Source organism: Ranitomeya imitator, chromosome 3 (assembly GCF_032444005.1).
Source record: "Ranitomeya imitator isolate aRanImi1 chromosome 3, aRanImi1.pri, whole genome shotgun sequence".
NCBI classification, from domain to species: Eukaryota; Metazoa; Chordata; class Amphibia; order Anura; family Dendrobatidae; genus Ranitomeya; species Ranitomeya imitator.
Window position 1 is genome coordinate 665418772 of NC_091284.1, and position 13743 is coordinate 665432514.

Below are 13743 nucleotides of genomic sequence, written 5' to 3' on the forward strand. Positions count from 1 at the left end.
TCACGCAGAAGTGTTACCTTCCTCAGGGGAAGATTCAAAAAATGACACAGGCAGTGTTACAGTTGACGGTATCCCCAGTCACTACTCTGAGAAAAGCAATGTCCCTGCTGGGCTCTATGACTGCCTGTATCCCGGCCGTGCAGTGGGCACAATGTCATTCCCGGGACCTACAATGGGAGACTTTTGATTCAAGCGTATCTCTGCATGGAAATTTAGATGGGCAATTAAATATCTCACAAAGCACGATACACTCCCTAGCATGGTGGGCAGACCCAGTGAATTTAACCAAGGGGGTTCCTTGGGCACTACCGACAGAAAAAATCCTAACGATGGACGCAAGCCCCTGGGGGTGGGGAGCACATATAGACGATCAAGTGGCACAGGGGAATTGGAGCAAAAGTCAAGAACGAGCTTCTTCAAACATGAAAGAACTGTTAGCGGTGAAATTGGCCCTAACGCACTTTCTAAATCTCCTTCACTCCCATCACGTAAAAGTCTTTTCGGACAACCAAGTAGTGGTTGCATATCTAAACCACCAAGGGGGCACCAGGTGTCGAGCATTGATGGAGGTAACCCAATCCATCTTCCACATAGCAGAACACAGTCTAAAGTCCTTGACAGCTCTCCACTTGAAAGGCTCAGAAAACCAAACTGCAGACTTCTTGAGCAGGACATGCTTAAAGCAGGGGGAGTGGGAGCTAAATCAGTCGGTATTCAACCAAATCGTAAAACTCTGGGGACTGCCAGAAATAGACCTATTCGCGAACAGTCAAAACCGCAAAGTAAAAACATTCTGCTCAATCGATCCCTGGGGGGGCCCAGTAGCTCTAGACACCCTAACAATTCCCTGGAACTATCGCCTCGCCTACGCGTTCCCTCCGATATCTCTCATCCCCTTAGTGCTGAGGAAAATTCGGGAGGAGGGAGCAACAGTGATAGTAATAGCTCCATTCTGGCCACGCAGAATATGTTTTTCTTGGCTAAGAAAAATGTCCATATCAAGCCCTTGGGTTCTACCAGACACTCCGAAACTTTTATCTCAGGGTCCGGTATTTCACCCCAATGTAAAGAATCTACACATGACAGCCTGGCTTTTGAAAGGAAGCTTCTAAGTGATAAAGGGTTCTCACCCAATCTAGTGTCCACTCTATTACAGAGCAGAAAACTCGTAACCACCAAAATATATGGGAAAGTGTGGAAAAAATTTATGTCGGTATCTGGCGCAGACCCGTCCGGGGAGATCCCAATAGAGAAAATTCTTGAGTTCCTACAGAAGGGATTGGAAAAAGGTTTGGCTACAAATACTCTAAAGGTTCAGGTAGCAGCCTTGGGAGCTTCGTATAATTATGATTTGGCCAGAAATCGCTGGGTCATGAGATTTATTAAAGCCTCAAGTAGGTCCAGGCCTATCCCCCTCCACAATTCTCCTTGGGATCTAAACCTTGTTTTAAATGCCCTAACCAAACCTCCCTTTGAGCCTCTGGCAGAAGTGCCATTAAATAAAGATCTTATCTCTAAAAACCACACTCCTAGTGGCCCTGACCTCGGCTCGTCGTGTCAGCGATATACAAGCGTTATCGGCATGCCCACCCTTTACTCAAATAATAGAGGACAGAGTCATTCTTAAAACTGACCCGGCTTACCTCCCTAAAATAGCGTCACAATTTCATAGAACGCAAGAGATCTCTTTGCCCTCCTTTTGTCCCAGCCCTAAAAATGAGGGGGGAAAAACACTGCACACCCTAGACATAAAAAGATGTCTGATCCAATATCTATCAGCCACTAGGGAGTGCAGGAAGGATAGGGCTCTGTTTGTCTGCTTCCAGGGTCCACGGAAGGGACAAAAAGCATCGAAAGCCACGTTAGCGAGATGGATAAGAGACGCCATCGCCCTATCCTACTCATCCTGCGGGACAGCCATCCCGGAGAATATAAAGGCTCATTCGACCAGAGCAGTGGCATCATCCTGGGCAGAGAGAGCTGGCGCTTCGATACAACAGATATGTAGAGCGGCCACTTGGTCCTCTCAGTCTACATTTTTCAAACATTACCGTCTAGACTTGACCTGCTCTGATCCTACCTTTGGGCGAAGGGTTCTAGAGGCAGTGGTCCCTCCCAAAGAGTTACTATCTATGCAAATCTCTCCGTAGTGCCATCATGGGGATAGAGAAAATGGTAGTTACTTACCGATAACGGTATTTCTCTGATCCCATGATGGCACCCGTATATTCCCTCCCTTTTCACACACAGGTGTGCACATTGTAATATATATTAATAATTAGCTTTAGCGACGGTGCCTCTGTTAAGTTAAATTGGTTAAGTTTAATGTGTGCAAATATTGAGTTGCAGCTGAAGTTCTGTATAAGGCTCTGTAATCCAACTGATGTGGGAGAGAGGTACGCCCTTTTTTCACCTGTAGGTTTCCTGTCCCTGGGGGCGGACCCCTCTCTCCGTGGTGCCATCATGGGATCAGAGAAATACCATTATCGGTAAGTAACTACCATTTTCTCGCCTATGAACAACATTTCTCAGTAAAATTACCTCTATACCCCAGGATCTGATAGAGCAATGGCCTATTCTTTCTCCTGTGAATCAATAGCAAGAAAACCAATCTTGATTTCATATATTTGACACTAGGATTTGTGTATTAATCTAAATTCTAATAAATGCTTGTTGATTTTTTTAATTTCCTAATCAAGAGAATTTTTCCATCCTCCAGAAAAATGCTTGCTACTCGTGTGGTGCAAGGCAGACGCATTTCAATGCTCGATCAACACTAGTGAGGACTTCTAGGATCCAGCGGCTTTGCCAGAAGACACTTCTTTGGCGCTTCATGAGCGCTATGTAGCATACAGAAGTCCAGTCCAAGGCAAAATAGCTGGGGATTGGACTTGTTACTCTTATATTGCAGGAGCTTTAGGCCATGTGCACACGTTGCATGAAAAATTGCTGCGGACCCGCAGCAAAATCCGCATTTACAGTACAATGTAAACCTATGGAACCGCAATCCGCAGTGCTCATGCTGCAGAAACGCTGTGGTTTACATTCTGCAGCATGTCAATTCTTTGTCCGGATTCCGCAGTGGTTTTACACCTGCTCCTCAATAGGAATCCACAGGTGTAAAACCGCAGGTGGAATCCACATAAAAACCACGGTAAATCCGCAGGTAAAACGCAGTGCTTGATACCTGCGGATTTCTAAAATCCACTGCGGAAAAATCCGCAGACCTCCTTTCTACGTGTGCACATACCCTTGCCCCCACACTGGCATACCTAATTGGTATTGTAAATTTACAATTTTGAAATTATGTTTTAGGCTTCTTTTACACTTGCCGTGTTTTTGCGGCCTCAATAGATTTCAATGGGGCCGCAAAAACAGGCTGCCAAAAATCATAGGAGAGCCATAGAGCCGTATTTACATCAGTGAAAAAATATCGAGCTTGCTCGATATTTTTCATGGCTTACGGACACTGCCCCATTGAAAAATCAATGGGGCCGCAGAAACGTAAGCTTGTTTTTGCAGTGCACCGTGACTTCCTGTTTTGCGGAACGTCTTTTTTTTCCAATACGTTTTCCATAGTATTGGAAACCAGAAAAACAGTGATCTGCAAGTTTTTTGCGGTCTGTAATTGCGGCAGACCTTGAAAACTGCAGCAATACGGGCCGCAATAACAGGCCGCAAAAAACCTGGTAAGTGTAAATAGTAATTTACATAGTCAAGAAAAAACACTGCTTTCATAATAAGTTTTATTATCATAGAAAACAAACAATTATCAAAAGAAGGACACTGAAAAGTCAGCAACTGCTTACGTACAGATTATACATTACAGGCTCCTATTTTCCAGTTCTAAATAAGTTTGCCTTCTATTAGTGCAAAATAAGTATTTTATGTTTATTGATAAAGTGAATATTGAGCAATTATATGTAAAATCAATTTAGTGGGATACATTTTGGTTTCCATGATCCTTGGTAAAATAGCAATAAACCCTGTGTGGGGCAGTTATGACTTTATAAGGTGGGAAGTGGCGAGTACTAAACTGCTATACATAACCACCCTACTCTATGGTAAAAACAAAATGTGTTGCTCAAAGCACCGACTCAAAAGTTACTAAACCTTGTTAGTTTCTCCTAGATTATTAGAAATTACACTAGTGCAACAATGAAGATCAAATAGTGCATTTACTGTTCATTTGATAGAGCATGTCAAGGATTATTTGAGGTTCTAGGTCCAAACAGTTTACCCATCCAATCTAAGCTTCTTCTACTAACATAGATGAGCTCCTTCCTTTCTTGCATCAGAAAGATTAACTAGTATAATTATAAAACGATTTGCAGTCCATTGCCCTTTCACATATTAAAGGGGTTGACCACAAGTTCAACAACCCCTTCTCGAATCACTATAGTTCATCTGTAAAATAAGGCTATGTGCACACGTTGCGGATTTCCTGCGGATCCGCAGCGTTTTTTTCCACGCAGAAACGCTGCAGTTCCACAAGTGATTTACAGTACAATGTAAATCAATGGCAAAAAATGCTGTGCTAATGGTATGGAAAACGCAGCGGATTAAAAAAAAAAAAAAGGACCACGTCACTTGTGCGGATCTGCAGCATTTCTGCACCCATTCCATAATAGAAATCTGCAGGGGTAGAAACGCATAGAATCCGCAACAAAAACACGCAGATTTTGACCTGCGTATTCTGCCAAGAGATACAGAATCTGCACAGAAAATTCCACAGTCAAGTCTGCAACATGTGCACATACCTCAATAGCAGCTATACTCTTCTCGGCTGCGGGCAATGTCTGTGCCTGCTCTCCCGGAGCTCACGTAATCTTGTTTTTTCACATGAGCCACGGGTTCAGCGGCCACTTCCCTCACACTTCTTTTGGATGTCGGTTACGGTACATCCATACATCCAGAGGAAGTCAGACAGCAGGAACAGTTCTCATTTCTGGGTGTCAGTTTTGTCCAAAGAAAGTTAGAGTGCAGCGACCGCTGACTGGGTGCAGGGCTCACATGACATTATATGTCACACAATCCCCTGGGAGAGCCTCGCTGGAACAGAGCTGGCACCAGAGGTAAATATAGCTGCTGTTATTTTACATGGGGAACCATGATGATGGAGAAGGGGTTTGTGTGCGTCATGGGCAACAGCTTTAAAAGCTAGCTATCAGACGATATGTTGTTTCACAATCCAGAACCATCCCATGAGCCACTAACACAGAAGACCTCTGTTCGATGTGCAATACAAAAATACCACACTAAGATCCTCATATGCAACTAGATCTTGGTGTAGATGTGGCAATGGTCCACCGAGACAGAGACAAGGTTATTTCTGCTGATCTTGCACTTTTCATTGAAAAGTAGTTAATATTCAAAATCTCAATACATTTTCAAAGATGTGTAAAGTAACACCAAGATTGTGACCGTAAACTGATCATACAGAACAAAAATGTGCACTACATTTCTGGCATATGCTTCTTTATGTAAACCTCAAAAACGCCTCCCTTTCTGGTCGATAAGAATCATCATCTGGGGGAATTATTTTCTGCAGAGAATTGTGGATTAGAGCACGGACAAATTCTTCCATTGAAAATATTGCCTCATGCAAACAAGTTTATTTAGTATCCTGAAGACTGTGGGGAGGGGCAATTAATTAATGTGTTTACACCACATTTCTGGTGTAAACACAAAGAAAATCTTTAAAAGTTATAGTTTAGAGATTATCTATAAAACGCTATAATTTTTCATTTTTAGAGAGGTGTGTATCCATATAAATAAGGGTAGAGAGATTCACCGCACACTCTATTCGCACAAAATAAAGAAACTTGCATCACCAAAAAACAAACAAAAGTTAATTGTGACCTTGAAGTATGCAAAGTAAGGACAATTCAACCCAACTGGGGTCTTTATCACAATGTCGTTTGGTACTTGAAATGGAAGGGATATATTTGAAGGGGAAGAGTTGCAGTTACTGCTGTGTTCTGGTTTTCTTGGCGCTCCGGCACAAACAAAGGCACAGGAGCGCCAAGAAAACCAGAATAACACAGAAGTAACTGCAACTCTTCCACTTCAAATTTATCCCTTCCATTTCAACTACCAAATGACATTGTGATTAAGACCCCAGTTGGGTGGAATTGTCCTTACTTTGTTTTTTGGTGATGCAGGTTTCTTTATTTCGTGCAAACAAATAAAATTAATTGTGACCTTGAAGTATGCAACAAAGTGTGCGGTGAATCTCTATCCTTGGTTGTAGGGTCTCAGGCCCCATTCCACCTGCAACTCAACACTTTGACCGAGTGCACACCAATCTTCCAGCAACTATCCATATAAATATACAGAGTCTATTAAACCCCTAAAAAAGTAAACAAGGTAGGGTGTAAGGGGACTATAAATTGCCTAGTAATTCCCAATGTGTCCCTACTCCGCAAAAGTTGGCTCCTAATAATTGCGATATGGTGCCCCTGCTCAACGTCAGATATCCCTAAAAACTCTGGTACACACAAACTATAATTACAGTGCAGCACAGGTAGTGAAAATAGAATCCTGGCTGCATACCAAAGTTAGAAATCTATAAATGCCGACACAATACCCACATTCAGAAGAACATAATGAACCAGACTGCTATATACATATACATACCTGTACATATGTCTAAAAAATTGTAAATCTCTATATCCCTAAGACCAAAATCATGTAGAACAAGGTTTACAATTTACCAATTTTCTGTTGCGCCTAGGAGGTTTCACAATTGCATGGACATTGGAAAATGCTTTGAAACACTAATGCCAGATTAAAATTGACAAGAAATCTGATTTTAAGTATTGATACATTGTCATCTGATCAAAAAGTAAATACATCAATTTCTTGTAATTTAGGTTTAGCTACAAATTAAGCACCATCGTCAGAAGATGCCAGTCAGTTCTTGAAGGCTCCGGCTTTGCTTGCTTTATTGATAAAGATCTTTAGGAGATCAATGTCCATATTAACAAAGGCGTCCGTCTGGGTAACCATAGTCATATGATTTATGCAGAATCTGAAGCAGAACTCTTCCAGGTCCTAAAAACAAATGACTTGTTGTAGAAACAGAATTTATAAATTACAGGAGCTGGGGTTTATTTTGTCCTTACAATGTAAGATTCAACAGAACAATTCAAGTTGCAAAATAATCCTTGAATTAAAGCAAATGTACAATAATCTGCATCAAAGACGAAAGCAGTCTGGTCCTAGAAGACGGCTTTGTTTATGGCACAGGAGAATTACAAGGGTTGATCAGCTCCTAATGGGAATAGGATCTGGTCTTCCACACCAGTGAACAGTCGTTGCACAGTGCCGTACTGTTCCAGCTCTGGTCACCACTAGCCTGGCAAACAGCTGATCAGTGGGGGGGGGGGGCGCGGGAATCAGTCCATGATCTGATATCAATGAGGATACGCCAACAATATCCAAGTAGTGGACAACCACTTTAAGATGCTCTGACAGTCATTCAGACATCAGAAAGACACTCACATCCTAGTTAGTCCTTTGTTAGTAACGTCACTTGTTTTAATCGATTGGCACCTAGCCAACTATTGCCACCAGGACTTATTGCCACAATATACCATCAGTGTTGAGGACCAGGTTCTAGGTAAAAGCACACCAGAGTCTCTGGCTTTTCTCCCACACAATGCTACAGCCCTTTTCACTTAAAGGATTTTGTCAAGGAAGGGTTGTCAGTCTCAATAGTTGGCCCCTCACTGATGGCAGATCCTGAAGAGATCCAGCTCTAGTGTCCTTTGAAATAAAGTGCGACTTCAATCCATTGTGGTCTGGATATGAAGTGAAATTATACAGATGATAATTTAATCTTGGTTTCAACATATAAAGAGATTTCCTTGTACCTGAGCATCATACTTAACAGCAGCTGACAGAAGTACCACCGCATTGTCTTCACAGATACCTTGTTTTATGGTCTGCTGGCATAGCTGCTTCAGTCTATTTTCTCTATACAATGTAGCTAGCTCCAGGAGTCCTGCAAAAAAAGAAACCAAGAAGGAAAACTAATCTCAGCCTATAATGCTCAGAACTTTGTAACATTTCATTGTGAGAAATACAGAATTTACTGTAAATGTATTATTTGTGTTTTTCTGAAAGAGCAGGAACTATGGAAAACCTGGCCCTGAAAACCCTGTGTGTAACCTCACGGGTTAAACAAAGTGGGGAATAGAATAAAGTTTGCGACAAATCCGCAGCATAGGATTTCACCACTGTCAGAGGTCTGCAGCGGAAAGGCTCCATGGAAATGTATCCTAAGGTCTCCTTCATACTTGGGAAGCCGGTAATTCAATTACCGGCTTTTGCTATCTCCTTCCTAAACCTGACATGATATGAGACATGGTTTACATACAGTAAACCATCTCATATCACCATTTTTTTTGCATATTCCACACTACTAATGTTAGTAGTGTGTATATGCAAAATTTGGCCGTTCTAGCTATTAAAGGGTTAAATGGCGGAAAAAATTGGCGTGGGCTCCCGCGCAATTTTCTCCGCCAGAGTAGTAAAGCCAGTGACTGAGGGCAGATATTAATAGCCTGGAGAGGGTCCAAGGTTATTGGCCCCCCCTGGCTAAAAACATCTGCCCCCAACCACCCCAGAAAAGGCACATCTGGAAGATGCGCCTATTCTGGCACTTGGCCACTCTCTTCCCATTCCCGTGTAGCGGTGGGATATGGGGTAATGAAGGGTTAATGCCACCTTGCTATTGTAAGGTGACATTAAGCCAAATTAATAATGGAGAGGCGTCAATTATGACACCTATCCATTATTAATCCAATACTAGTAAAGGGTTAAAAAAAAAACATGATTAAAAATCATTTTAATGAAATAAAAACAAAGGTTGTTGTAATAATTTATTCTTCGCTCAATCCTTCTGAAGACCCTCGCTCTGTAACAAAGTAAAAATAATAAACCAACAATATACATACCTTCCGAAGATCTGTAAGGTCCCACGATGTAAATCTATCTGAAGGGGTTAAAACATTTTGCAGCCAGGAGCTCTGTTAATGCAGCGGTGCTCCTGGCTGCAAAACCCCGGGGAATGAAGGTTAAGTAGGTCAATGACCTATATTTACCTTCATTTGCGGTGAGGCGCCCTCTGCTGCCTGTTCCTGGAGCGTGGGAACTTTCCTAGAAAGCTCCCAGGCTCGAGTTCATATGAGGACACCCAGCAGAGGGCGCCCTGGTTGTTCTTATATGAACTCGAGCCTGGGAGCTTTCTAGGAAAGTTCCCACGCTCGAGGGACAACCAGCAGAGGGCGCCTCACCGCAAATGAAGATAAATATAGGTCATTGACCTACTTTACATTCATTCGGGGTTTTGCAGCCACGAGCACTGCTGCATTAGCAGAGCTCCTGGCTGTAAAATATTTTAAGCCCTTCAGATGGATTTACATCATGGGACGTTACAGATCTTCGGAAGGTATGTATATTGTTGGTTTATTATTTTTTCTTTGTTACAGAGCGAGGGTCTTCAGATGAATTGAGCGTAGAATAAAATATTACAACAACTTTTGTGTTTATTTCATTAAAATAATTTTTAACAATGTGGTTTTTTTAACCCTTTACTACTATTGGATTAATAATGGATAGGTGTCATAATTGACGCCTCTCCATTATTAATTTGGCTTAATGTCACCTTACAATAGCAAGGTGGCATTAACCCTTCATTATCCCATATCCCACTGCTGCACGGGAATGGGAAGAGAGTGGCCAAGTGCCAGAATAGGCGCATCTTCCAGATGTGCCTTTTCTGGGGTGGCTGGGGGCAGATGTTTTTAGCCACATTAGTAGTGTGGAATATGCAAAAAAAAATAGGGATATGAGATGGTTTACTGTATGTAAACCATGTCTCATATGTCGGGTTTAGGAAGATGATAGCTTTGAAGCTGGTAATTCAACTGCCGGCTTTTGCTATCTAGCGCTGTACGAAATAATAATATACCGTATATACATATATGTGTCTCACTGACATATATATATATATATATGTGTCTCACTGACATATATATATATATATATATATATATATATATATATATATATATATATATATATATATATATATATATATATATACATATATACATATATATATACACATATATACCTATTCTATGTGTACACATTTATTCTACCTATTCTACTGTAAGCTGTCAGTGTGATTTTACTGTACACCGCAATGAATTACCGGCTTTTCTCTCTAACACCGCTGTGTATTTCTCGCAAGTCACACTGCTGGTCCGTGTGTAATCCATATTTTTCTGGCTTCCATAGACTTTCATTGGCGATTTTTTTGCGCAATACGGTGACAAACGCAGCATGCTGCGATTTTCTACGGCCGTAGAAAGCCGTGTAATACAGATCAGTAAAATACGGCAGATAGGAGCTGGGGCATAGAGAATAATTGGGCCGTGTGTAATGCGTGTTTTACGGACGTATTTTATGCACTCATATGTCCGTAAAACTCGCTAGTGTGACGCCGGCCTCACTGAAAACTTTATCATTAAGGACATGGTCACACGTTCAGTATTTGGTCAGTTTTTTACGTCAGCATTTGCAAGCCAAAACCAGGAGTGGAACAATCAGAGGAAAAGTCACCACTTCTGGTTTTGGCTTACAAATACTGAGGTAAAATACTGACCAAATACTGATCGTGTGAACGTGGCCTAACGTGGGAAAGCAGTGCACTTTATATTCACTTACATTAACTCATACTATCTCGTTCATTATGCTTCGTGCATGATTGGTTCCCAGGCAGTCGACACATGCACTTTATTTCTGCTTCCATTGTTGCAACATTGATCTGTTATATTTGACTATTTACTGTAGCCAATACTAGTTGTAGATTTTTCGGATATTCAATATTTTTTGTCGAATTGGATCATGATGTTCATATAGTTAGTCAATCCAGGATTATTTATCCCAAAATGAATATTTTTGAGATATATTTTGTGTTATTGTAGACGGTGTCATATGTAACAATAATTGTACAACCATACTTATTTGTACAATCCATATCTTTTTGCAGTGATATTTTTCTTTTTCTGTCTTAAAAGCCTCCTCATTGAGCTATGATAATTTTTAAATATTTTCTAATAAGAATTCTGGTAATTAATCTCTGATTATCTCACCTGGATGTGTTACACCAAAGTATACAGAACCCCTCAGTTTTTATCTGTCATAGGGTTGCGGTCAAATCCTTTAAGTTCTAGATGTAAAACGCATCCAGCAATAATTGCGTATGAGGTCCTGTCCTAATTTGGAACCTTTCAGGAAGAGGGTACTAGAGATTATTAAACAGCGTTTATTTGGTCAATATAACTCCGTCCCCTTTTGTGTGCGTACTGGGGCATAGTGTGGATCTAAGCGCTAATAACTATGGGAAGACAACATTGGATATCGGACCAGGGGCGATAAAATCACAAATTTATTAACAAAACTCTATATAGAAATGGAAGAAACACTGGCGCTCCAGATAATTCCCAGAAAGGGAGGGGGAAGTGGGGCGAGAAAAAGAACTAATTGCTCAGTGTGGAGTGCTGCTGGTGATTGTTACAGGTTCTGTGTGGACCTGTTGAGTGTATAACTAGTTAATACGCGAGTTTCACCTGCGCTATCTACACAAAAGGGACAATGCAAAAGGGATAGCAACTGGTATGAGAGAAAATAAATATATAGGTTCAAGCCACTTACTGTTTTTTTGCCATAGATGGTTACGTGTAGAACCTGTTTTGAGTTCGTAGTGGGATCAGAGATGAAAAAGCAAATGTGTGCTGGTTTTTTTTCCCCCTCTTTCCCTTTCTCCTTCCTTCCCCCTTCACTTACTGGGTTTGCAAAAAAAAAAAAAGAGTGAGATGGTAAAAATGTATATGTGAGTATTAGTTCTTACTCACTTTGCGCGATTTGTGTAGATGCACATTCACAATTCCTTCTGTTACAGCTAGGAATGGTTATTTCCCTGGGTTTTAACGATCCTTCCTGTTTAAACAGATTTGCAAACTTTATGGTCTATGATCTAGATAGATATACATATAGTGAATTCAATGCTGTTGGTTATACTCAGGATACAGAATAATAGTGGAACAATGTGAACTTTGCAGGAATGGGATACTGTTGAGCTGGTTAAATGGTGCTGTAATTAAGACAAATGTTACATATGTATAGGTTTGGACAGAGGCTTTCCTGATTCACTAGATATATCTATTATGCTGATTCCACAAGTTGTGTGCATACATATGTGATCAGGATATACTCACTGTTTTCCTTAATGGCGGAATGCCGTGATCCCTGGGTAGCGGGCAGGAGCCGCTAGACCGCGAGAACCCCGGCCGGAAGCAACAGTGAGGTGGCGGTAAAGGGTGGTGGGCGGAGCTATAGGTGACGTCATCGAGCTACGGAGCCAGAGGAGATAGATACGATATGGGCAGTAAACCAACGCGTTTCAAGGGCTCTAGCCTTTACATATAGAGATTTGTCCTCTCCCTTGTGCTATTCTCCATTAATTATTCAATTAACCCCTTTACCCCCAAGGGTGGTTTGCACGTTAATGACCAGGCCAATTTTTACAATTCTGACCACTGTCCCTTTATGAGGTTATAACTCCGAAACGCTTCAACGGATCCTGGTGATTCTGACATTGTTTTCTCGTGACATATTGTACTTCATGATAGTGGTAAAATTTCTTTGATAGTACCTGCGTTTATTTGTGAAAAAAACGGAAATTTGGCGAAAATTTTGAAAATTTCGCAATTTTCAAACTTTGAATTTTTATGCAATTAAATCACAGAGATATGTCACACAAAATACTTAATAAGTAACATTTCCCACATGTCTCCTTTACATCAGCATAATTTTGGAACCAATTTTTTTTTTTGTTAGGGAGTTATAAGGGTTAAAAGTTGACCAGCAATTTCTCATTTTTACAACACCATTTTTTTTTAGGGACCACGTCTCATTTGAAGTCATTTTGAGGGGTCTATATGATAGAAAATGCCCAAGTGTGACACCATTCTAAAAACTGCACCCCTCAAGGTGCTCAAAACCACATTCAAGAAGTTTATTAACCCTTCAGGTGTTTAATAGGAATTTTTGGAATGTTTAAATAAAAATGAACATTTAACATTTTTACACAAAAAATTTACTTCAGCTCCAATTTGTTTTATTTTACCAAGGGTAACAGGAGAAATTGGACCCAAAAAGTTGTTGTCCAATTTGTCCTGAGTACGCTGATACCCCATATGTGGCAGTAAACCACTGTTTGGGCGCATGGGAGAGCTCGGAAGGGAAGGAGCGCTATTTGACTTTTCAATGCAAAATTGACAGGAATTGAGATGGGACGCCATGTTGCGTTTGGAGAGCCACTGATGTGCCTAAACATTGAAACCCCCCACAAGTGACACCATTTTGGAAAGTAGACCCCCTAAGGAACTTATCTGGATGTGTGGTGAGCACTTTGACCCACCAAGTGCTTCACAGAAGTTTATAATGCAGAACCGTAAAAATAAAAAATCATATTTTTTCACAAAAATTATATTTTTGCCCCCAATTTTTTATTTTTCCAAGGGTAAGAGAAGAAATTGGACCTCAAAAGTTGTTGTCCAATTTGTCCCGAGTACGCTGATACCCCATATGTGGCAGTAAACCACTGTTTGGGCGCATGGGAGAGCTCGGAAGGGAAGGAGCGCCGTTTGACTTTTCAATGCAAAA

General features: G+C 41.0%; 1 protein-coding gene across 3 annotated transcripts in view; it reads right to left on the minus strand.

Moving 5' to 3' along the window:
* Positions 1-3729: 3729 nt before the first annotated feature.
* RCBTB2 (RCC1 and BTB domain containing protein 2) overlaps positions 3730-13743 on the minus strand; it is a 125498-nt gene continuing 115484 nt past the window's right edge. For 2 of the 3 annotated variants that reach the window (XM_069758299.1, XM_069758300.1), the window contains exons 11-12: positions 7878-8008; positions 3730-7056 (exon numbers count right to left, since the gene is read on the minus strand). In XM_069758299.1, coding sequence (XP_069614400.1) covers positions 6916-7056; positions 7878-8008 — 272 coding nt within the window. In that variant the 3' untranslated portion in view covers positions 3730-6915. The remainder of the gene's footprint in view (positions 7057-7877; positions 8009-13743) is intronic. The other variant, XM_069758302.1, reaches the window with a different exon arrangement.